General features: G+C 40.6%; 1 protein-coding gene across 1 annotated transcript in view; it reads left to right on the top strand.

The window, feature by feature from the left end:
* The window catches only part of focad (focadhesin), a 53,105-nt gene that overhangs the window by 3,453 nt on the left and 23,976 nt on the right, over window positions 1-25,676 (top strand). Inside the window, exons 2-17 of the mRNA XM_023423838.2 lie at window positions 2,820-2,891; window positions 3,931-4,005; window positions 4,162-4,316; window positions 5,480-5,578; window positions 10,676-10,777; window positions 11,067-11,292; window positions 12,584-12,793; window positions 12,899-12,986; window positions 15,067-15,260; window positions 17,469-17,729; window positions 20,246-20,350; window positions 20,436-20,537; window positions 20,615-20,742; window positions 22,435-22,561; window positions 23,646-23,780; window positions 24,934-24,984. Coding sequence (XP_023279606.1) covers window positions 2,838-2,891; window positions 3,931-4,005; window positions 4,162-4,316; window positions 5,480-5,578; window positions 10,676-10,777; window positions 11,067-11,292; window positions 12,584-12,793; window positions 12,899-12,986; window positions 15,067-15,260; window positions 17,469-17,729; window positions 20,246-20,350; window positions 20,436-20,537; window positions 20,615-20,742; window positions 22,435-22,561; window positions 23,646-23,780; window positions 24,934-24,984 — 2,112 coding nt within the window. The 5' untranslated portion in view covers window positions 2,820-2,837. The remainder of the gene's footprint in view (window positions 1-2,819; window positions 2,892-3,930; window positions 4,006-4,161; window positions 4,317-5,479; window positions 5,579-10,675; window positions 10,778-11,066; window positions 11,293-12,583; window positions 12,794-12,898; window positions 12,987-15,066; window positions 15,261-17,468; window positions 17,730-20,245; window positions 20,351-20,435; window positions 20,538-20,614; window positions 20,743-22,434; window positions 22,562-23,645; window positions 23,781-24,933; window positions 24,985-25,676) is intronic.

Genomic DNA, 25,676 nt, shown 5'->3' with positions numbered 1-25,676 from the left:
GGGGGGGGTTGGGCTACATGAGGCTCATATTCCTTGTGGTAACCTTAGAACAATATATCAGTTTACATAGAGAGTTTAACCCAAAGTAGCTGGGGACTAAGATATTGCCAGGAATAAAAACTTATGTTCATTATTTGCAGATAATGGGCAACCAGTCATATCCACCTAAAATCACAATACTGAATGTTTTTATGCATCCCCCATAGTTTACCAGATTTTAAATAGCTTTCTTTGAATGAACAGTCCAAAACTCAAAGAATCAAAAATCAAAAAAACCTCACATCTCAGAAGCTGGAAACAGCCATTGCTCGACGTTACTTCTTGATACATGACTTAAATCATTTACCAATTATCAAAAATTGTTATTGATTAAAGGTTGCCTCTGGAGTTGTTGGAGATTGCTCAGGTACTTCGTAGAATGTCGAAACATGTCTTTGAACCTTTAAAACATTTCTGGTGTTTAAAATTGATAAAAAATATTTGTAGGCTTCAAAACCAGTTTTGGTGCACATACCAAACCTTTGTGATATGTTCTGGGTATCATCAAATCATTTGTGATTCATTTGTAATTTAAAACAAAAATCCCTTTTACGCTTCACTTCCTCTTCCTACTGTCTCTTGAATGAAATAAATTAATTTGCGAAACTAAAATTTGAATTCGATTTTCAGGCTTTTTGTATGGAACCAAAAAATGAATAGATGATTTAGTTTTTTGTTTATATGAATTCGGTTTTTGGTTTCAAAACAAAGGAATGTTAAAAGCAATCACCAAAAACTGACCATTCTGATTGGTTTTTCTTTTTTTGAGTCTGGCACGAAAAAACGTTTTTTTCCATTTTGTTTTTAAAACAAATTTCAGATATACGATTTTGATTATCCGATGATACCCAGACCTTACTTAGATACTGTGCTTTGAGAAATATGAAAAAAAATTTTAAAAAAAAAAGTTAAGAATTTCAATGCTTAAAGTCTTGTTTAAAGAAAACCTAGGTTCATTTTAAATTGGCTCATTAAAGATTAATTCCAAAATTAGCTAAAGTTCAACAGTTTTTGATTCTCATGCAGCAGACACATTTTCTGTCAACACCAAAACTGAACAGAAGTAACTGAAAGGAAATGAATAAAAAATGATGATGTCCCTGGTGAAACCTCGTAACAGTCAAACCTTCCTGATAAAAACGTCACCTGGTTGAACAGGCGAGCAGCTGTGGTGCACCGGCTGGTCACCGCACCTTATTGTTGGGCCTAATGAGACAACCTGAGATGCGCCACTCGTCCGCTTAGTAAATTGTGGGTTAGACAGCGGGGATGTATACTGACGACCTGTGAATAATTTAATGCAAAGTTATGTCACGGCTGCAGGCCAATAATTTGATAACTGATGGCAGGGTTCGGCTTTCAAAGGGTCAGTCCATGGATACCTCCAAGCAGTGCGTCTTTCTGGAGTCTGGTCCATTAGTGCTATGAAGCAACAGGTGGCTGCAGCATTAGCTTCTGTTTCAAAAGCTGCATTCAGCTCCACTGACATGTGATATTCTTGAGTTTAACAGAGGGTATCACCAAATTTCCCCTTTGAAAGTTTTCCTTCACAGTGTTTTCTTGTGTTGATTTAATGGAACTTTAACTGAAAGAACAGAAATGCTAATACTAACACAATTACAATTCCTGAATAAGGTTTTTTTAGCTTATGAGAGGTCCAAGCAACAAAGCTACTGGAGCCCTGTGGTTTTTGTTTCTCTTTATTAGGGGTCTAACTTGAGGGGGCTGAGGGCCATGCATTGAACACTAAACGTTTTGCATTGATGGCGCCTCCAAAAGGAAGAATATTCCAATATAGTGTAAAATGCTCAGATTTGTACTTTTTAAAATCAGAAATATGAATTGACCATAGCTGCAGTAAAGCCATTTCGTCACCATTCAGTGGATGTGATGAAAAGGTTTCAGCTCTGTGGGAGGTATGGGTGATTTATTTTGATTGTTTCAAGTTTGGAAGGTGGAATGTTGAGAAATTTGTCAAGAGTTTTTTTTTTTTTTTTGATACTACACTTTATCTGTACATCTAATTATGAGATATAAACTTTTGGCATTGATGGCGCCCCCTAGTGGCAGAATAACTCAAGACGGCTTTGCCAAGCTCAGATCTAGCATCCATACATGTGCTCTGGGTCTGGTTAAAATCGCTCTAGCTTGTTTTAATTTATGAGCGTTTATGTGAAATTGAACTTAAACACAAAGGTTTAAAAATGTAATTTCTAAATTTTGATGTGTCAAACTTTCTGAGATAACTTTTTGGCAGCATTGTCTATAGATGAATCCATTCCAATTAATTTGTTCAGAACTGGAATACTAGTTCATTTTGCTTTCACTTAAAATTTTTGACAATGGCCTGAAAATTTGGCATGTTTAGAGCAGAAGATATAAATGAATAGAAAGATTGACATGACAAAAGTATTTTGGCCATTTTGATTATTATAGCGACACCTGCTAAATGACGTGCCAATTTTGGTGTGTGACCTTTATGTATTGTTTCTACACCTCCACTAAAAAATTGACTTCAAAACTTTTACAGTGTAATATTTTTTTTCTCTTTAAAATTGTTTGTACAATAAAAGGATCCGCAAAATTTGACAGGTGGGTTGCAAAGTCCACCCTCTACTCAGACACATACAATGACACTCAATAACCTGAAACTCTGATATAATCAAGTTTTCACAATTATCTTGAAAGAGGCTCATTTTGATCTCCCAAGCTATCTTCATCTGGTCTTGTGCTCTGCTTGGACCCTGGTATATTTCTAACGGAGGTGTTTCTGCTCTCAGGTATGACCGGCAGATGTGATGGAGAGTTTAAAGGCACGATTTGATTTTCCCAGCCCCGTCATACAAGCAGAGGTAAGCTGCTGACTCGTGTCAGGGCTGCTTCCATTTGATTCAAGTTGTGTTTGTGGCTTGTTGCACTGTTCCTGAGTAGACAACAAAATCCATGAATACAGCTTTAAAACTGATTCAACAATGGATTTAAAAGAATCCAAGTCATTAAATTCACACAAGTTGCTACTCATTCTAGTCTCAACACTAGTGCCTGTGTTTTCAACTGGCGGCCTGCAGACCAAAACTGGCCCACCAGCAATAATATATGGCCTGCCCGATAATTCCAGTTGCATTTTTGTCTGCTTTAAGGTGGCTGTAAAAAGCATTAAGGCCACATTGAGGAAAAAAGAAATTGGACATTTTGAGAATTCGGTCATAATATTACCCAAATAAAGTTGTAATTTTGAGAAAAAAATCATAATATTTCAAGTAAAATGTTATAATATAATAAGAATTAAGTTGTAATTGTAGGTTGCGTGTTGTTTTAGAGGGGAAATATCAGAAGCTTTAAAATGAGGAGTGTGGTGCATCCTGTGAAGTTCTTCTTCAGCAGAGGTTTCACAAATAAGGGGATAATTCATCTTTTGGCTCATCATCATCATCATCATCATTATCATCATCATCATCATAATCAGCATCATCAGGACATTGAAAAGATTGTGAAGAATCTGAGTCTATTCTATTGTTAGACAGACAAACAGCAGTTGCCAGAAGCAGCTCAGGCTGACACTGACTGACCTTTCACCTGTTTGATTGGTTTATGTAATATTATACTACTAAAAATACTAAAGATTATGTTTTTTTTTCTCTCAAAATCTTTCAATAAATTTAATATATTTTTGATAAATACTTTTAAATTCTCGTAATATTTCGACTTTATTCTTGTAATATTATGATTGGATTAGATGCAGAATAGATGATTTGAAGATTAGATGCAAAGATGCATATACAGTAAGTGTCTCTGTGAACCTACAGTATGCAGGCCTGGTTGCCGTGAGTAACCACAGCCCCTGTGAAGAGTAAAACATCTCTCGTCTGTTTTTTATGTTTTGTTTTGCAGACAGTGAGAAATCTTGTTGCTGCTGTGCTAAAGGAAAAAGGGCAAAATGGACAAATCACACAGTCGTCCCTTCAGGTGAGTTACTCATCAGAGGGATGTTCTTAGGTGGTGAACAGGTGGAAACTGTTAAGAATCGCTTGTCGCTAAATTCAAGAACCCAATTACAATATGTAGATACCTGTATGCTATGTTTGAGCTAAATCTGGATTTAAACCTTGGTTGTCTGACCAGGGCCCGGCATTGGAGGCTCTATGGCAGCAATGCTGCAGTGACTGCGCTCCGGTGTGTTCAGCCTGCTGTGATGCCGTGGTGCTGCTGGTGGATCAGGGCCACGCAGACCTGCACTACGTCCTCAACAGTGTCCTCAACCTGCTACCCTCTGCTAGGTACACAACACTCCCACCATCACCAATCTCTTCTGCTCATCTGCATCGTTGTATTTAAAGGTTCTGTAAACGATCGTCACTGCCACTAGATATTGCACTAGACCACCAGCATCCTAGACCAAAACAAATGCTTCTTTACTGGGAAAGAAATTCCGACTTGGATTGATCTGCTAGGACCAGCCACACGAATGACATTGATGGAGCCGGTAAAGACTTAACAGATGTTTTGACAGTCCACCAGCTGACCAGGATCTCGGCCGGTATTCCTCAGCCGAAACTCCTGTGCTCTGGTCTCGTCTCTTTCTTTGTCTGAGGCCTTTTTAGATGAAAATGTGATTTCTTCTTCAGTGGAGGAAATCATGGAAGGTTGCTCTCACCTGAACGCTACATACTGCACAGAGCCACCTCACGTGTGGGCGGAGCCTGTGTGTTTAAACATGGGGAAAGCCAACGGTTTAACAGGACGGACTCAAATGCAAAAATGCACTTTCCCAGGCTGGTTACCAAAACAAAGAACAGAGAAACTCTGATTGTGACTCAGTGTGGCTTTGTTCTCTGCTCATTACTCCATTACTCCACTCTGTCACATATATAGAAAACAGCTGTTTGTTGCTGTATTATTGTTTAAAATCTCATTTACAGAACCTTTAAGCTAACCTTACCTTCACCACTCTCCATTATTGTTGAGGTCACAAATTGAAGGCTCAATAGACAACATGCAAATATCCATACAGTAACTATGGCAAAGCAGCAACAATGTCACAGATTGAACTGCAGGATGATTTTGTTGTCAGCGGTTAATCCAGGTGTGTCTCACACAGTAAACCTGACTGTGTCTGTCATTAGATGAGTTCAGCAGGGATTATGACCTTTTGTATTCTAGTTTAATACAACTTATTTTTGTAGACTTGGTCTTATTCCTATCACTATTAATAATATTGTAGTCACCAAGTTAATAGCTTAGATATGGGGACATAGTGACATCACTAAAGATATGTCACACAAGGGAACAGACAATCAGATCAGAAAACTAGTCAATTTGCAATAAACCAAGAATTGTCCTTTAAGCTGAACCCTGAGAAAAAGAAAAGTCACCACTAGACGGTGGATTGGATCCTGACCTCCTTTCTGTGTGTCCTGTTTTTGACTTGAACTGTCAACAGAAATGCCCAGGGACTGATAAAGGTGATTGGACGGCTGCTGCAAATGCAGGCAGACCAGAGAGACGGAGAAACAGCCTTCACCTGTCCCTACTCCATCAGGTCTGTCTCTGTTGTGTGTGTTTGAATGTGGCAAATGATTTGTTTTTGTTTTTTTCACATCAAACTATTTCTAAGTTGTTTTTTTTTTTCATTTCAGCAAAAAAAAAAAGAAATATGTAATTGCCTTTCAGGGCTTCCGTACTAATTTCCCTGTTGATGAAAAGTAAATTTAAATTCAGACAACTCGACTAGTCTAAAAGTAAGAAAGCAATCAGAAAACAGTCAAAATTGAGCACAGTTTTATCAGGATCACAGCGGCCGCGGATAAACAATGTCATATTGCTATCCCCAGTGTGGCTAACGTTAGCAGTGCTATGCAGTGGCTATGTAACATCTTAGAGGCTTAAGTAAGTTAACTGGAGTTGTACATTAATAAACTATTTACCAGACTAGTATTTCGGGTGCAAACTAGCGAAGAACTTGGGTTAACTGGTGGGAGGTTTCCTTTGATGAGTGAATCCCACCTCCATCCACTACAGATGATACAGTTACTATCCAGAGTAGGGGGAGTTCTTGGTGGTAAAGGTTAGTCTAACTGGTCGGATATCCCAAGGCTGATGTAGTGCAGTGCCTCCACTCCTCCTTGCCCTTCACTCCTCCTCCTCCTCCTCCTCCTCCTCCTCCTCCTCCTCCTCTTCCAGCCTTAGATCTGCACCTCTGCCAAGATCCTGGGGCCTCCTTAATCAGTTACAGCGGGTGATAAAAAGACTGAGCTGCTTTGTCAGTTTTTTTTTCCTTCATGTTTTCTGTCTCCTCCTCTCCATGTTTTTTTTCTCTACCTCTGACACCCTTTTCTCCTTTTTGTGTTTGATCCCTCTTAACCTCTCCTACTCTACATCTCTATCCCTACTTTCTTTTGCTCCTTCCTTCCCATTGTCCTTTTCCTTCTCATTTTGTCTTCATCACTGTCTTTGCTGTCTGCGTCTGTCTGGCGGTCTCAACCTCCCTGGTGGGAAGATGAATGTGTTGAGGGCAGCAGGGTGGCGCCGTCGGACTGGCAGTCTGGTCCGCCATTGGTCATCGGGCCTGGCACCGCTGGGTGACTGTAAATGCTGTGGGATTAATGGAAGATGCACACTGGTGCCCATTGTTGACCGTCTGCTCGCTGCTGCCCCGTGCAATCTGCCACTGAGACTCTGAGCCACTTCAGCACCCAGCAGGACCAGGGAAGGATCAGGGCTAGGTCCGCCACACCAGCTCATTTTTCATGTGATGTTAACCCAGCTGTAGCAGTGTAGCCGGACCTGACTATCCCCTGTAGGCTTTCCCACGTACTCAGGGGTTTCTCGCCTTACTGCTCAGGTACACTCGCATGGTAATTTGCTCATTTATATTGAAATAAAGATCCCTATTAAAGCAGTAGTGATTCAACCAGCAGCCCATTCATGGATCAACCACCTAGTCTTTGTTTTTGGGTTTGTTCATAAGGGGAGATAGCATGAGCAGCAATAGCAGTTATAGCTAAAAAGACACAAGCAGAAACTCAATAAACAGCCATAGATAGAGAGATCACTACAGCCTGACTGACACTGGTGGCTAATACTAATATTTATATTTAAGAACTACAGTATATCAGCTGATATTAATTAATTAATTAAGTTACTTCGTGGGTATTTTCGCCTTTATTATGATGATAGAAAGACAGACAGACAGTAAAGTTAGGGGAAAGAGGATGGAGCTCTAAGGAGCCGAAATGGAACGCGCCCTGACATACTTCTTTTTTTTTTTTTTTTATGTAAACACAAACATTATTGTTAATGATACATTAAATTTGGCTGTTAAATAAATCAGTTCATGTCTTGCTTTGACTGGAACATTTTGCAATTAAAAAACAAGCAGTGCTCTCTGGTGGACAAGCTATGTAACAACAACACTGATTCTAACTTACCTTGAACGTATCTTCGGCGGTCCTGAACACATTTTCAGTTTGAATAAAAAAAAAAAATTAAAGTAATAACACCAGAAATTCAGAAAACTTGAAATACTTGTACCAGATACTCTCTAACTGTTAGATGAGCTATTTGTAAGTTTTGCTATTGCTGCATAGCTAACGTTAGCATTAGCAGCTATTTACTGACCAGTCTAGAGGAAACAGTGTGAGTTCTTTACCAAACTTCATTCCTTTACACACCAACAGCTGTCTCCAGAGGTGGAGAGAAACACCAGTGTTAATTCTTGTCTCTATCTCTTTTCATTTACTGAAGTTAGCATGCTAATCAGCCAGCGCTGGCCCGTCTCTCACTTTCCACAGTCACTATAGCCGCCAGTCTGTCCTGAAGATGTAGCTCTTCTTAGAGGACGGATGTCTTGTAAAGCAATGATGGCTGAAGCTCTTGTGTAATGGTAATGTTTAAGTTGTGTTTTGCCTTGTAGTGTTCAAATAGTAAATCAAATCTGTGGTGGAACCCCAGCTTCACCTTCACGCTGTTTTTGTTATGACTATGTTCAGCGCTACGCCAGCAGTCGGAGTGAATATCGATAGGTAATAAAAATCTATCCAACTTAATGTTATGTTAGGTTAATGTTAGCTAGTTGAGTCTACCTTTTCTTCCTCTCTCGCTCCCCCTTGCCTCGGCCGTGTGTCGCCACATGACTCCAATTCCTGTATCCGTTATTTCATATTAAAAGCCCTCTGCAGAATCATGTAATTGCAACTTTATTATATTGCAGCAGTAGGGATAATTTTGCACTGGGGGGCTGCTGCTGCTGCAAAATGTATAAGGCTGAAAGACTGCCTCAGAGGTTAGTGCAACCTGCAGACATCCACAGCACAGATTCTTCCTGGCTCATTTGTATGCCAGCAATTTGATTTAGCTGTGAACTTGGAGTTGAACTAAAAGGAGGGCGGTCTCTGTCTTGACTTCCTGCCTCTTCCTTTGTGTGGCAGCTGAAAAGTAGAGACCTGTGTGCGCGGCTGATGGATGGGAGCTGTATTGAAGCTGAAGGTTTGGAGATGGCCACGGGGGAATCTGAGGAGGTAGGGGCAGAGATGGTCAGACAGATAACACTATGGGAGGGAAGGAATTCAGCCCACGCTGCAGGCTGTCACAGGCACAGACATGCTCTGAACTCAACTTCCTTCCTACACTTAGATATGTGGTGATTGATGTTAATGCATTGATGAAGTGGAGCTGATGATGGTGTCCACCCCCCACACACCAGCCCTGTTTGTTAACCTCTGGCCCGTCTGTGGGCTGCAGTCTTAACAATACACAGAGACTTCACCTTGGATTTGACCCCGCTGTTTTGTCTGGACTTGATGGGATTGCAAATTTAAGAATAATGGAGGCTACACACAGATCATATAGAGGCCAGAAGCCTGGTGATGGTGGTAGAATTTACTGTCTATTTTATTATTTTTGATTAAAAAAGCAACAGAACCAGAGATACAAGATGTGTCTCAATTCAGGGGTCTCATCCTTCAGAGGCTGTATTTGAAGACTGATTGCGTCACAGCAGCTCGACTAGACTGGTCCATTTCAAAGGCTCATTCAAATGCATCCGAGGAATGCGTCATTCTTTTTCTGCACAATGAAGGCTCCAGCAGGTGGATTCTTCTTGGCCCAACTCGCCCAAGATTCACTGTGCTGGTAATTAAAGCAAATAACCCAAGTATTGGGTTTAAGCTCAGTTCAACAGCTAATGGTACAACTGTTAAAACCACAGGCCTTAAAACTTCAAGTTTTTATGAAAAAAAGTTACATGTTGTCAAGGTTGCTCGGCAACAAGAGCTGTGCTTTGTGACTCAACGGTAAGGGCGGGACTAGCTGGTGATGCAAAGCGAAAACACTTTCGTAGACCACGTCCCCTGAAGGATGTTACCCCTGAGTTGGGACACAGCTGTTGTTTTTGTTAATTAAAACACATTGTTCTTCTTCACATTCCTTCTTGTCAAAGTCTGATGTCCATGTAATGCACAATGCACATCAGTCACTGATAGCTGGTTTGGAGATTCGGGTGTGTTTTGCTTGTAGCAGCTTATTTAGCCTCGAGTGTACTTTGCCATACCTGTAGTCCCACCTGACACACATGAAATAAACCTCTACAGGTACATCACTGCAGCAGGTGAGAGTTAAACCACTGGAGGTTTCAACAAGCAGTTAAATTTCTCTTTAAGTTGTTGATAGTGGTGCAAGTTTAAATTATTACAACCTTCCTTTGTTTCCATAGTTACTGCACTATGATAATATACTCTTGATAAATACATAATGAGAAATCTTAAGCAAGATTCAAAATTTGCTAATTGGTTTCCAGGTTATATTTAAATGAACTGAAACCATGGCTGTTTAGAAAATAGGAAGTCATTGTAAAACTTTATCCTATCCTTTGGAAAATAGGAAGCACTAAGCATGAATGAAAGTACTGTATATGTCATTTGTTAAAGGGTTTAATTATGCAAACCACAGACAAGCCAGGGTTATTCCAGGGTTGAATTAGTCCTCCCAGGGAAATTCATTCATTCATTATCCATACCGCTTATCTTGGGGTCGCGGGGGGCTGGAGCCAATCACAGCTGACATTGTGCCAGTGCAGGATTCACCTCAACATCTACTGGATGGATTGGTACATAATAGAGTGCTGCAGGGATGAGTGGCAAAACCCGAAAATAGTTTGCATTTTAGCACTTCCTGTTTGCTTGTACTGAAGTTTCTAGGTGTTTTGAACGGACTTTTGGTCAGATGACTGAAATAAGGTCTGTGGTTAACACAAGACATTTTTATGTTTTATTCTACAACATAAGATACATCAGTAAATACTCCAGTCCTGATTTTTGGAAGCTTTTACTGTCTGTTAAAAAGGACGGTTGCTAACAAGTGTCTAAATGAGACTACAGAGGTTGTCAGGGACGTTAAACGTCATCATGTTGAACATGAAAACCAATTACTTAAAAAATGACTTAATCAACAACAATTGGCTGGATTGCCATGAATTTGTTACAGATATTGAAGGTCCCCACACAATGCAACCTAATGACTTTTCCTCTCGTGCCATCATGAGGTCACATTTGTGGTTTTTAGAGTAAAATCTGTCACAAACATGGGAATAAAATAGGAAGTATGACACTGACATCTATGTGAACGTGGCCTTGTTTTCCAGGACCAGCCCTCACCCATACATCACAGCCCTGGAGAACCGAGTGGACTGCTGGCCAGCTCTGCTGCTGGAGATTGATGATTTCATTCAGCAGGCTGCTGACAGGTCAGCCACAGCAGAGGCCCTGAACCCTCTATCCAATCACTCACTCCTTCAGTGCATGCATTTCAACGCCATCTGTGAAGAGCACCCATCCCGAACAACTCATCACACCACTGGCAGCTGTTGTTATGCAGTACTGACAAATACACACTGACACACAGCACATGGAACACAGAGCATTTAGCTCACAAGGACTGGGTCAAAGACACTTTGAGGCCAGATTGATGTGAGCCAACATTATGTGATGCCTCCAGACGTTCTTATTAACACATTATGTATCTACACACTGCAGAAATCAACCAGTCTACATCACCATGCTGGCCCCCTTCCTGCAGTACCTTTACTGTGAACCTCAGAGGCAACCCCAGCACGCCCTCTTACGACACAGCCTCCTCAGGGTGCTGCTGCCCACACATCTCAGAGTCGGATCGGTCCTCCAGGACAAGGACCAGGAGAAGCCCTCCACAGTGTCTGACAGCCTGCTGCACTGCCTCTGCCAGCTGGTTCCATACATGCAGGTGACGCAGTGATAGTGGAATAGGTGCCTTTAGGCAATAATCAATGAGAGGCTGACACCATGAACTGCCTTAAATTGTTCGTTTTCTGAAGTTGTTGGAAATACAGTGCAAAAAATTCTAATGTTCTTCTGTGTACGTCATGTCCTGTAAAAGGACATGAGAATGAATACATTTAATTAAAAGTATGAAGAAGAAGTAACAAATTCCTTCTTTTACAAGTGAGAAGTTGAATTCATAAGCAATAAAACACAACTTCACTCAGTTCAGTTCAGTCAGGGGTTTTGCTGCTACAATCTTAATTGGTCTGGTGTGGTGTTATAGCTTAGGGGGCTAATGTTAGCACCATTAGTCAGCAGATAAATAATACTTTGTAACTGACATTACTCAGCGGGCTCGATAACTACGTGTTAGCATGTTGCAGGTAAACATTTGATATGTGTTTCTTTGAACCCACATGAATAAAATGAGAAGTAAACACAGCATATTTGACCATACTTGTAGTTTCCTGGTCATGGTCCCTTTCCCTTCACTCCTACTCACATCAACTAATGATGTTACTGTTTCTGTTTTTTTACAGAATATCTACTGAATTGCATCTTTTGCTTTTGTTTACAATATATTTTTAAAGTGCCCATATGGTATAAAGGTAGATGTCCATGTGTTGTTTGATTATAAAGCAGGTCTAGCTTCTATATTAATACTGTGAAAGTATCAAAGCCTCAGTCCACAGAGAAATGCACACAGCCTGTATTCAGAAACTGAGCCTTAAATGGATAGTTCAGGTTTTTCTGACGTGGGGTTGTGTGAGGTACTCATGAATATTCGTTACATTACTCACAGTAGGTTCAGCGTGCTCCCAGTTAGGAAAGCTGACCGGGGGAAACCAGCAGAGTGGAAGAGTGAGCCACCAAAACAATCCATTATCGGTTTGAATGTATGAAAACTCTGCTCCACTCAAAGCTTTTATGTGTAGGATTTGTAAAATTCCAGCTTTGTTGGCTCTGAGGGAAAGAATAAAAAAAAGACAAATTAGCATACAGCAGTGATTTTTTTCTACAAACAGATCTTACACCAGTAAGATAACTGAAAAGATCCTGGAATGTCAAATAAAAAAATTTAAAAAAAATCTACACGTAGATGCTTTAGAAAATTGAACTTTACAAAATCTTGTGGTCCAAGTTGGAGCTAAAAGACTGCAGCAGCTTAAAGGACCTGCAGCGGCCTCACTGGAGTATTTTTCTTTAAGGAAAGTGGTTAAGAGGTGTTGGTGTTGGTCTCTCTGTGCTGACAGGTGGACAGCATGGAGGCGGTGCTGGAGCTGTGTGGATTCGTGGACACTCTGCTTCGGGGTCTTGTTGGAGTCTCTGAGGAGCAGCGGAGGACTGAGAGAGCCAGGCTGCTTCTGCATCTGCTGTGCGCCTGTCAGCGTTGCCTCCAGTTGAACGGAGATTGTCGGCCACTTCTCAACCTGTTACAGCAGCTACTTCCTGCTGGCCAACAGGTCAGACAGCAACGTTAATGCTTAGCTTCACTGTCTCACTCATCAGTACAGCCCATTGTACAGTACAAGCACTGTCACAATCTATAGCTGTGCCGTTATTTCTAGGAGCTGCCAGTGGACGAGTTGATGATGGGTGTGGCTTTGCTCCTGCTGGAGGCCCCTGCGGTTCAGCAGACCAGCCTGCTCAGTCTGGGTAATAACTGTCTTCATTTACATGAACGTGTATCTTTGCAAACAGTTTATCTTTGATCCCAACGGGCAGAGTTAAGACTTTCATGTTAGAAAGTGATCTACCAGGAATGTGTGCTCACATGGATTTGATTGGCCAGTGCAGCTTGACAAATGATATTGTGTTTCAGCAGATGTTCATTTTTGGCTGGGTGAAGCTGTTTTTGGCGAAGCCTCCTGCATCGGTTCAAATGACTGAGAGGGTTCAAGTTGAACACAGCATAAACAGGAAGTCAGTTTGCTATTAAAAGTCATTATACCCCATGACTTCAATAGACATCTTCATATTAGCGATTCAGATTTCAGCTAAACACTTGAGTAAAGCCAAATCCTGCAAAGTTGCATGGTGGGTCCAGGTTGACGGGGCTCGGGGCGTGTCTGAGGGCAGTGACTGCGTAAAGTTCCAGAAGTCCTGACGGCTGATTTTAAGGCTCAGTTTCTGAATACAGGCTGTGAGCATTTCTCTGTGGACTGAGGCTTTGATACTTTCACAGTATTAATATAGAAGCTAGAGCTGATCTATAATCAAACAACACATGGATATATACCTTTAGACTGTATGGACCTTTAAAGCAGTAGCCAGAATACAGAGATTAACAGTTTATAATTCAGAAGCAAATTAAAGCCAGAAAAAATTACGTTTAACTTTTAATGTATTTCCTGAGTTTAATTCTATAATCATATAATATAATATTATGACTTTTAATTACTATTGCAGAACAACTGATACAGGATTTTTTGTTGCCAATACTGATATTAATATTAGAGAGTTTAAAAAATCTGATAATTATCAACAGATTTGCCTCCAAAAAATGTACAAGACATTTTGCATTGTAGGAATAAACTTGTCATTACTCTGGTGGAAAAACTATAGAATAGTGACACTGTTTCAAAACAAATCTTTGGTATTTCTGGACCTTTAATTTCTTCTCAGGCTGTTATTATTGTGTTATTTTCTTATATGACTTTTTCTTGTGAAGTTTCCTGGCCTGTTACAGTGAATGACAGTCTGATGATGATGTCTAAAATAGAAGAAGAAGCAGATATTACAACATGTATTTGAAAAAAAATTCCACCAAACTTCATCACATTATCGTTTCTTCTGAGATGATGACCACTGTCTAAAAACATTGTTATTTGTGGTATTTCCACTCAAGTCTTTTGATGTACACTTTCATCGTGCACATAAAAACACAGATCAAAACGCTCCTGTAGTAAGTTCTCGTCCAGTTCTCATTCTACTGTCCAGACCTTAAACTGAGAGAGAAATCTTCACCTGCAAATAAAACAAAGAAACCCAAAGCCAAACACTCCAACTGTAGCTCATTTATAGGATTTCATTTGTAATTGGTTTATGTGATGGATATCATGTCTAGCTGCATAACTGTTCTTGATATGAAATTCATTATAGATTAATATGTTGCTGTTGTGAAGGCTGCACCACTTGGCCTGCTCAAAGCATATTATTTTACTCCCCCTCAGCAAACTGTCATAGGCCAAGATCTGAACTTTACTGATTGGCACTAATGAGAGTGAAGAAGGAGAGCGTGAGCAATAAGTATTTTTCCATTTAATTAATTCCAATCGATTGCGAGCACAGAGAGTCTTTTAGTCAGTGCACAGAATGTCAACTGTGTCTACAGAGAACCATACGAGTTTCCAATATTAGTTCATATCTATTTAAGTTGGAGTGGATGTCTGTGTAACTACCATATTTTTTCTGGTTCCCTTTTAAACTTTAACTAATTACATTAGTTGTATCTCAGAACATTGTCTGGATTTTTCCTCTAATGTATCTCAAATTTAATAGTTGTAGCACTGCATCAGATTTAAATACATGAGGAGGTATATAAGTGTAATTTATTCATACATTATAGAATATAGTTGAAGCCACCATAATCCTTCCTTGCTATATGTTGTCCCCACTGTTGCTCTGTTGTTAATTAAATTTTTCTCCTGCTTTGTTTTACTTAACAACCTCATTCGTCTGTTTGGATTCATTAACCTTGATGGGATTTTTTCCCTCCATCTCTCTCCTCACACAGCGCTGAGTTTAGCTCCTGAGCAGGCCGAGCTGGCGCCCTGGTTGAGTCCAGTCCTGGTTCTTCCTGTGCTGCAGCTGCTGTCCTGCTCGGGCCTCACTGAGCCTCTGGCTGACCGGAGGACACACAGCCTCAACAAGAGCCTGGCCCACAGCCTGCTCCGCAGCATCAGCAGGCAGGCGGATACACCCCAACAGGTAACACTGAAGCTGGTCCTCAAAGGCTTTTTTTTATGGAGGCAATGTCCAAACTAGGGTTGCAAAATTCCGAGAATTTTCAAAAATGGAAACTTTCCATGGGAATTTATGGGAAATTATGGGAATAAATGGGAATACACTGGGAATTTTCAAAATTGAAGGTTGGCTCTTCATAGGGAACTTAAATACAGTTGAGGAAAGTATATTTTAGCATAATCTTGACTAAAACAAACAGATGCCATTCAAATACACTTGAATATCCATGCCATTCCTCAATCACATGCACAGAGCACACTGCTTACTGCATGGCTAACGAGACCACACCCCCTACTGGCACCGTGCATGCCTCCATCACATGTACAGAAGATTTCTAGAAAACTGGACCACACTTTTAAGCCTGAAGCACAGAGACTATTGAAGGCACACATTTGAGCCTGTGGAATAAACATATATAATATATGTATATATATATATGATATATTCCCAGTTAGTTCCCCTAAATTCCCATTAATTCCCAATAATTCCCATTATTCCCATGGAAAGTTTCCAATATGGAATATTTCCAAACAGAAAGGAAGTGGTTTGCTCTCAGATTGAGTCAATGTCCTCTGTATGGAGACTCACTGATCATCACAGTCTAGCCTCTTACACAGGATCAATTGCAACCAGTTAAAACAAATCAAACACAGTTACATGAACAGGACGTGTGGGGCACATGTAGAATAAAAGGTTTGGCAGTGGCCAGAAGATCAGCATCACAGGTCAGAGGGAAAAGAAAAACATTGATGGTCGTGGTATTAAAAACATGAGAGGACATTGAAAAAAGGTCGGAAGGTAGATAGCTTTGCAAGTTGTGCTAGCTTCAGAGCACTGGTGTTTCTTTATTGTTTCCACATTAGATTAGATTAGATTAGATTAACTTTATTTATCCCACAACTGGGAAATTCATTTACCACAGCAGAAAATAAACATGAATCATATATATATTTTTTTTTTTTTAAGTATATTTTTGGGGCTTTTTATGCCTTTATTGGATAGCACAGTAGAGAGAGACAGGAAATGGGGAGGCAGAGAGAGGGATTCGAACCGGTGCCGACTGCAGCGACATATGGGGCGCCTGCACAACCCACTGCGCCACTTGACGCCCCAATCATATATTTTTTTTAAAGTTAATTTTTTAGATTGAGGTCTCTTTCTGGAGATCTTTAGTTAGTTACTTTGTCATCTACTGTGTAGAAGCTTAAACATTTCCAAACTCTGATACTTTGGTGTTGTGATTGTCCATTCAGGACGGCTTTGCAAGTGTTCTCCATTTTTGCGGCAAACAACACAATTTTGCAAGTTGCTGAGTTTACTGAGGGTCAGCAGGGCATGTCATAGGTCAAGCTGATAGTGAAGTTTTAGAGCGCCATCTCCTGGATCTAAAGGCAAACTACTTGAAATGTTTTGTTGCATTTATAGGCTGATGTTTTAACTTGGAACAGGTCGCCTCAGTTGCATTGACCAGCTGGAACTCAGACAGACAGACAGAGAACTTCTTTGCAAATAGCCAGTGAAATCATTAGATTTTAAACTGTGTTTGCATGAAACAGTAACTGTCATGACTCTATCATTATTAGCCTCTTTTACACAGCTTGTTCAAGGCCTGAGAAGCAGGAGTAGTAGTAGACACAGAACTGGACTGACATCTGTGTGAAAGGGAGAGCCGACATCGGACGCTGACACTGTTGTGTTACACATCGTAATTTCTGATTCACGAATATGCTGGGGGAGCATTATGCTAGCTTCGTTTGGCTCACTGCAATCAAGCACAGGTGGCACAATGAAGGGTCTTCTTCATGATTTTATCAACATCCCTGTTGATAAAACATTATAATCAGTACTACATACAGTATGTTGTGTCTTACAGCTAACTCACGAAGGCAGATCTAATACTTTCATTAATTTAGGTTTCATTCTTAAAAGGATGAGTTGTATAAAGATTCTGACATATTTAACTCATTGTGGCATTGCTGCCTTCAGAAACCTGTAGTGGTCAAAGGATAGTTCATTCAATTCATCTATAGTTCAAGATACAATAAAGGAAGTGTTACAAGGTACCACACCATGTTTTAAAGAGCTGACACTCATTATTATTTTTTAATGAGTAGAATTATACTTTTTTTTAGCATTGAGTATTTTACTTTTTCATCTGTCTTCCTCCCTTAGCCTGCTCCACCACTCGTGCTTCCTCTCAGTTCCTGGTACAGCGAGCTCACCGTGGCTGTGTCTATACTGCGTAAAGTGGCAGACGATCCAGCGCCAGCCGCCGATTGGCTGTTGTCGGTTCGCTTGGCCGTGTCGTCCGGTCAGCGTCTGCCCTGCTCCCTCACCCTCATTGTGACCTATCTCATCATTACGGGTCAGGAAGATGTCTGCCAGCTGGCTTTGGACGCATGCCAGTCCTTCGCTGCAGCTGACCCCTGCCAGGTAGGTAATCCACACGGCTCAGTTCAACACTGGGGGGCGTCTCAAGTAAAAGCCCTTCTCCTAAACTGTTAGAAACTGACTGAGTATTGAAATAAGGTACTTGGTTAAAACTAGAATATACCTCAAGGCAAAACAGTTGATTCTAGTCCTGCTTTTCTCATCTTTCAAAAACTCACCAAGCATAGACCCAAATGTTTATAGGGAAGCAAAAGTGTAAAAATGAAAAACAGAAGACATTAATATAGAGTTCAATAAAAATCATCTTATAAACACAAAATAATTTAATGTTCATGTTAACAGTGGGTGGTGGAGGTTCTTGAAAACAGGGAACCCCCTTAAGATTTTTTTTGGCAGCTGTTGATGCTGCTAGAACTGTAAGTGTCTGTCCAGAGCAGAGAGAGAAAATATATGGTGGTATTTAAATAACAGTCAGCAAAACATAAAGGCCAGGTAAAAAACAAAGGGATTTATTCAACACATATTTCTAATCCATGTTCCATGTGGAAAACTTGATTTGCTGTCAGACATACAGATAAAAACTAAGCAACCACTAATATATTATAGCATAGTGAATAACTATATGATGATTATTGTTATCATATTACTCAGTAATTATTACTATGAAGACACTACTGCTACAACACACACAGACACACACACACACACACACACACACACACACACACACACACACACACACACACACACACATCTCCCTGGCTCTTCTAATACAACACCACATACATCAGTATGATGATGATCCAACAGCTTCAAATATCATTGCACATTTGCCCATTATTGATATTACCTGTGTTATCTGTCATCCTATGTGTATGCTTGCCTTTTCTTGTTTTGCTTTTTTTTTTTTTTTTTAAATTTTTGCTTGTCATACTAGTTCATCATTATGTTATATGTTAACCCCTGTTTTTGTTGTCACACTATTCCACCTAAAAAAAGGAAGTGGCACGCTGGCCACACTTGTTAGCTACTGGGTTAGAAACACATACAGAACTGGCAAATTCTTCAATAACAGCGTGACCAACTGTATGCTTTGTGACAGGCACACAAGCTGAACTTAGCAAAAACTGCGACTCTACTCTTCATCTACTGCTGTTGCTGGAAGATTAAAAAATAAATTAGATCAAATATGTTGTTGTGCTCTGCACCAACGTACTTAAAACTCCAAAACTAAATAAAGTCTCTGAACTGGCTCAGCACAAGATGACACAGCTCAAGATGACAGACATTCTTCTTATCCCACAGAAACTCATTCATAATTTTGTTGTACTGCTTATAAATCAAATCAGAGATAATTAAACTGAGCAGTCTCTAACACTGATTACATTTATGATATATTGGAAAAAATATTTCATTCATTTAAGGTCATGGTTTAGGATCAGCAACACACTGTTCAGGGATTCAGCTTGAAGAGAAACCTCCATCTTCCTCTTAAGTCATGCAGGTGAAGTGGTTGCTATGCAACAGTCAAGGTGCAGGGCAGCGGTAAGTGCTTTATGTGTATTAAAGGCTGCACACTGCAGGGATGTTGACCACATGTTTTCCAAGGACCCTGAGTAGCTCTTTTTTTTTTACCCCAGCACTAAAGGAAGTGATGAAGTGTTAACCCAGCGTTGTCCCTCATTCCATTCTCTAACCTCTGTCTGTGAGAGTGGAAATGAGCTGGGCTCAGCAGACCCTGACCGTGGGGCAGATCATGAGGGGACTGGGAGGTTCATCTGTATGTTGATACCTCCGCAGCCCACCCTTCTGGGCTCTGTGCATATATACAGGTCTGCATCAGTAAATACTGATGTTTACTAAAGGATGCTGGTCCCTAAGAATTGTAATTTACTAAACTAATATTTTATATGACAAGGCAAATCATTTAAACCTGCAGCCACAGAGCAACATTAGGATTCACATTGTTCTCATTATGTCTCCACGCTAGTGACAGTCAGAGTCGGAGGCATATTGTTTTTGGGTTGCCCATCCGTCCATACATACAGTATGTCTGTCCATCTCATTCTCATGGAAGGGGTAGCTCAGTAACGTCTTGAAGAAACTTCTTAAAATTTTGCATAAATGTCCACTTGATTCTAGTTTTAGTTCTGGTTTAGTCTCCTCCAACTCCTGTGGAAAATATCAGTTCACCAGCTAGTTGCTGACCTTGTCTGTCTGCTGTTTGGTGCTGATGAGAGGAGTGAGACTGAATAAAACAGGCTAAAAAGCTCACTGTGTATGAACATCTTCCAAATGACACATATTCATTAGATCCATTGTTAATATTTTGCAGCTTTAATAGGCAATGCTTTGTGGGGTAAGTAAAGAAACGATGACCTCGTGCTACAGCCAAAAACAAGAACAATGAAGGAAGTGGAAAATAAAATGAGCTACAAAATGAAAACAGAAAATGTATAAAGTTTAGATTTATTTCATCAGCTAATCAGAGATTTAGATTCAGGACGTTTGTGAAGTATCCTCACCCCCAGCTTCATTTGACTGACATATGTCTGCAGGTCCCCTCCCTCATCCCTGTTCTGTTGTTCAAACTGGGGAAGGAAAAGAATCCAGACCTGGCTCATGCTTTGCTGAACTGCCTGCCAAACCTTGGGACTCATAAGGTACCCCCCCCCCAACTCATGAACTGTGATTCTTATTAGAGTATAATTCATATTCTGAAAACTTACATGCGTTGTTATGTTACAGCTGTGTGTCCCAATGGTGCTACAGACTCTCCACATGCTTGCCAGCTCCCTTAAGCTTAGAGCTGTGGCGATGCGCCTCATGACTGCTCTCTGGAAGAAACAGGTCTGTAATAATAAATAGTGATCATCATCATATTCTTCCTGCCTTGACTCACAGCTGACTGTGTTCCCCTCTGTAAGGACCGAGTCTACCCAGAGCTGCAGCGTCTGCTGGGTCAGCAGGACAACAGGGTGGTGGTGGGGAGGGACGCCCAGTGGGAACAGATCCTGGCCCGGGCTGCCTGCCTCAGGGACATCTGCAGAGAGAGGTCTGAGCAACACACAAACACACACTCGACATGGTGTAACTGGTTTGCTCTGGTCCAACTCAGTTGATGAGTTTGTAAATATGTAGGTTCGGTTTGCGTTCACACGCATTCAAGTGAACCAAAATGCATCATTACGAAACACGTGAGAACGTTCACTCCTCCGATTGGTCAGATTGTTTGGAGCAGGAAAAGTAAACACAGGAAGAGGATTATGGGAACCATTGAGCTCAAACTTGTGAGTTCAGAAATCTTTCACACCAAAAGCGAACTGCTCCAGAGTTTGTTTGGGACTGAATCGTACCAAGGGGGAAAACAAACCAGGGTACAGTTTAACCAGACTAAATCAGGTCTCGGTGCCAGTAGGTCAAGCAAAGTAGTCCAAACTAACTCTCCACAGTCTGTGAAGGTTGTCATTCGTCCAGGTCATAGTTATCGCTATCTCAAATTAAATCGAAGGCAACTGGACTTGTATTTGTCTGTGTCCACAGACAAATACAAGTCCAGTTGCCTGTGACTGTGTCCACAGACAAATACAAGTCAGGTTGCCTTCAATTTATTTTGAGAAAGAGATAACTCTCCACAGCAACATTTTCCAGTTCCTCCTGAGGGATTCCAGGGTGCTCCCAGCCAAGATGAGAAATATATCATCTCTCCAGTGTGTTCTGGGTCGACCCGGGCCTTACTCAGAAGACCTCCCCCAGGAAGATCATAACCAGATGCCCAAACCACCTCAACTGGTTCCTTTCAACATGAAGGAGTAGTGGCTCTACTCCAAGATCCCCCCCGGATGTCCTCCCTCATTTAAACCACCTGTATCCACGTCCATGATCTTGTTCTTTGGGTCGCTACCCAGAGCTCATGACCAGAGGTGAGGTTCAGAACAAAGATCGACTGGGCTCACCTCCCTCTTCACTACAACAGTCTGGTACAGTGCCCACTTCACTAGTGAAGCTACACCCATAAGTCTGTCAATCTCCTGCTCCATCATCCCCTCCCTCACTCCTTCACTTCACCGTCCCAACCTGCAGAGAACAATCAGAGAACCATGCCCTCAGACTTTGATGTGCTGACCCTCATCCCACCATCATAAACATGAGGGTGTAGCTGACTGTATATAATGGGGACTGACAAAGGACTGACTGATCTTCTGTCTGCTGTTTTTCTTTGGTCATTTCAAATTCATTCATATTTAGTAAGTTATGATGTAAAAAGTTCCATGGTTTTCACACTTCACACATGTACTATGGACAATATTAGCTTCAATCTTATCAATCCTTGGTGCAGGACAATGGGCCTCTTCCTTACAGGCCTGTGACTCCTTATAATGAGGTAATGAATAATGAAGTTTACTAATAAAGTTACCACATATTACAGGTATAAAGGTGAAAGTCAGTTTTTGTAAGCATGAAAATTCTTGACCATGGATATAATCATGACACATCAATCCAAACTCAGGGTGTATTTGCTAGGTTTTCCTGGAGCTTTTAGCTGAATCAAGTGGTTTTCATCAGCACATGGAGTCTGCTCAGTTGTCATTAAGATGGCACTTTCAGGACTTGTTATCCACGTTGGTTCCATCTGTTGAATGGTTTTGTCAAACTATATTGTTCTTCCTCACCCTTTTTATGTGTGTGTGTGTGTGTGTGTGTGTGTGTGTGTGTGTGTGTGTGTGTGTGTGTGTGTGTGTGTCAGGCCTTATCAGCACGGAGGTGATATGTTGGCTGCTATTACACACACTCTGAACCAGTGCACCAGACCAGACATGGCAACCCCAGCTGCTCTCGCCCTGCAAGGACTACAGGAGCTGTGCCGGGCAGAGGTCACACACACAAACACAATACATGCATTTAGTTTCAAATTTTCCAGATAAATTAGAGCATCTTTTTTATAGATAGATAGATAGATAGATACTTTATTTATCCTCCAAGAGAAATTCACGTGTCCATTAGCTCATTGTGGATAATAATAATAAAAACAGTTAATAATAAATAAACAATAATAATTAGATTAATCCACTTCCTTTGGCTAAGGTGTTGTATAGCCTGAATGCAGTGGGAACAAAGGATCTCCTGAACCTCTCTGTTCTGCAGCGCAGTGAGATGAGACATTTGCTGCACCTGTAGCTGCTTCTCTGTCCTGTCCTGCCTCTGTTCAGCTTCTGTGTTTTCACACATGTACTGTTTCAAGAAGCAGATTGAACTGAGCTGTCTCATTTAAAACTCAGCTGTACAGGAAGTGTAGCCTCGAGAGGTGGTATGGGTTGGGACACTATGGAAATGATTCCTGTCAGAGAATCTTTGAGGTAGGAGGAAAGCTTATTGATCTCAAAACTTGTTAAACAGGTGTGGCCTGGCTGTCGGCGTATGTGTGTGGTCTGAATAAAGCATAAAGTACATAACGGGAACATGAAATATAATGAAATGGCCCTTTAAACATAAATTTAACAATAGAAATCATTGTTAATTACAATGTGTGTTAAATTGACCACTTCTTCTGTTCAGCACATTGGCCTAATATTAACATGAACAACTGCTGACAACTTACATTTATATCCTTCACGCACACATCGGGAGTGAAAGACAGTCCAGATTATTGTCCTTCGGCAAGTTTCACCGTCACAACTACAGGGAAAGACTCTGCTTATCAACTATGGCACCACTCGTTAATTGTGGCACCACTCGTTAACTGTTGCACTCTGTAAGTTGCGGTGATGGGCGGGGCTGTATGTTGGGAGTGAGGGAAGGAGGTAGAGCCTACATGCTTGATATGGCCTTATTTAGGGATAAAATTGGTAGGCTTTAGTACAAGCTGTTTATGTGTGCTGGTCACTCGTGGAACACATTTCACTAGTAAATATCATAATTGGCTGCCTTCCACTGAGCTTCATGAGGTTTATGTTACAGGTCGTGGACATCATCTCGACATGGAGGCGCCTTGGGCCGGAGCTCAGCTGTGAATCCCGTCCACTGATGGTCAGAGTTATAGCGGAGCTCCTGGCTCTGGTTCCCCAGCTCACTGTCAAGTCAGAGGAGTACGAGGTATCTGGTCCACATCAGAGATTTTTAATCATCAGAGGGTCATCAACAATATGATTGATCATGGTCTTTTTAAGGTGTTGTAACTCTTTTCACACATCTTAAGTAAATACACATCTCATCAGTAAATGTCAGGGTTTTGGCCTCAGAATCAAGATGGATGAGTTTTGTTTTCATCATGCTTATATCATGCATGCTTATATCATATTCATCAGGCTTATACAGGGAGCCATGCTGCTAAATGACATGTTGTGACACACCCTAACATACATACATTAGCTGGCTAGCTTGCTATGTTTATATGGCTTTATAAACACAGCCAACTATCTTTACATGTACATTTACCGACATGCCTGTTTTACATATTTATAACTTGGAAATGTAGGATGTAAACCAAAATAGCTTGTTCCTAGCTGAAGTCAGGTCCTGGTTAGCTTAGCTTAGCATAAAGCAGCTAACCTCTGTTAAAAATAAGTGTATTTTTACAACACCTCTGAAACTCTTTGATGAACATGTTGAATATATTTGTCTAATCTCTACTCAAACCGAAATGTATTGTGTAATTACTGCTCAGTTGAGCAGCAAAAGTTTCAGCACAGACAAACCAGTGTGTTGTGATGAATGGACTAAAACAAGATACAACATGTTAATCAGTGAGATTGAGAGGTGTTTCTGTATATTTGAAGAGCCAGGCTAGCAGTTTGCCCCTCTCCAGCCTGACTCCAGCTCTGTACTTCACACACAGACATGAGATTGATGTCAATTTTCTCATCTCATTCTCAGTAAAAAAGAAAAATTATTTCTAAAAATTTTTGTTTATTAAAAGCTGGGAGCTAGAATAACATGTGTGTCTGAAAAGTATTAACATGAATAAAACATAAGGAACAAACAACAAATGTAATGTATATTGTTTAGCATTATTTTGTTCTTAAGTTAAAATGGCTCTTTTGATAATTGTGGTAAAAAGGGATTTAAGGCACCTCGGTCAGTAATTGGAATCTCTTCCCATTTCCTTGAATGGGAAAGTGGTGTCAGAATTTGGATGACACATAGAGACTGTTCCTCAGTAACATGATGTCAGACTTTCCTGACAAACACAATGTGTTGTTTGATTTTGAAAATTCTTTTAACCTTTTTTTTTTTTTTTTTTCCTCAGAAACTGAAAGAGGAGGTGGTCAGCTTTCTTTGGAATTATACTGTGAACAAGGTCTGTGTACTGAAGATGTGTGTGTGAGAGAGTGAGAGTAGAATATCTTTATTGTTATTTCAGAAATACCATAAGATTAAGTTATACTTGATGCTGTGAAAAACAAAGCATAAGGTGAAAACAGAACAACAAATAAGATGAAGTATTGCAACTAAGTAGTCATAAAAACACAAACAGAAAGCAACCACTGGTGTGCTTTGGTGATGAGTGCAGTGGTGTTAGTGGATCATGTGAGGTCCTCTGAGATGTGTATCCCCAGGGGCCGGTTGCACAAAACACCTTAGTTTTCTACTTAAGTCTGACACCTAAGGTTTAACTTCTCCTTAGATGAGGGAGTTATTTAACCTCCTAAGACCCGAACTCTTGCATGGCGTGCATTTTTAATTTCTCTTTGCTATTTAGGCTGATTGGGACCTGAGAAAAATGATGTCCACATATGAGGACATTAGTTTTAAATTTCGATTACTGAGTGGCAGTATAATATCATCATATGTGGTCACCAGGCCCTTGTTGAGAAAAAGTTAGTATTGTGGTCTAGAGAACCCAAAATGTGAGGTCCACATATGTGGACGCCAGGTCCTAGGAGGTTAAAGGGTCACTCCAGGATATTAGCATTTCACTTTGACAAAGGTGGGAGACTTGTAAGATTAAAGATTGAAACTGATGCAGCAGAAGCTTTTTTTTTTTTTTTT

The sequence above is a fragment of the Seriola lalandi genome, unplaced genomic scaffold (genome assembly GCF_002814215.2).
Source record: "Seriola lalandi dorsalis isolate HSWRI2012SDOR001 ecotype SW California unplaced genomic scaffold, Sedor1 jcf7180002054694, whole genome shotgun sequence".
Classification (NCBI taxonomy): domain Eukaryota; kingdom Metazoa; phylum Chordata; class Actinopteri; order Carangiformes; family Carangidae; genus Seriola; species Seriola lalandi.
This window is presented reverse-complemented; position numbering and strand designations above follow the sequence as displayed.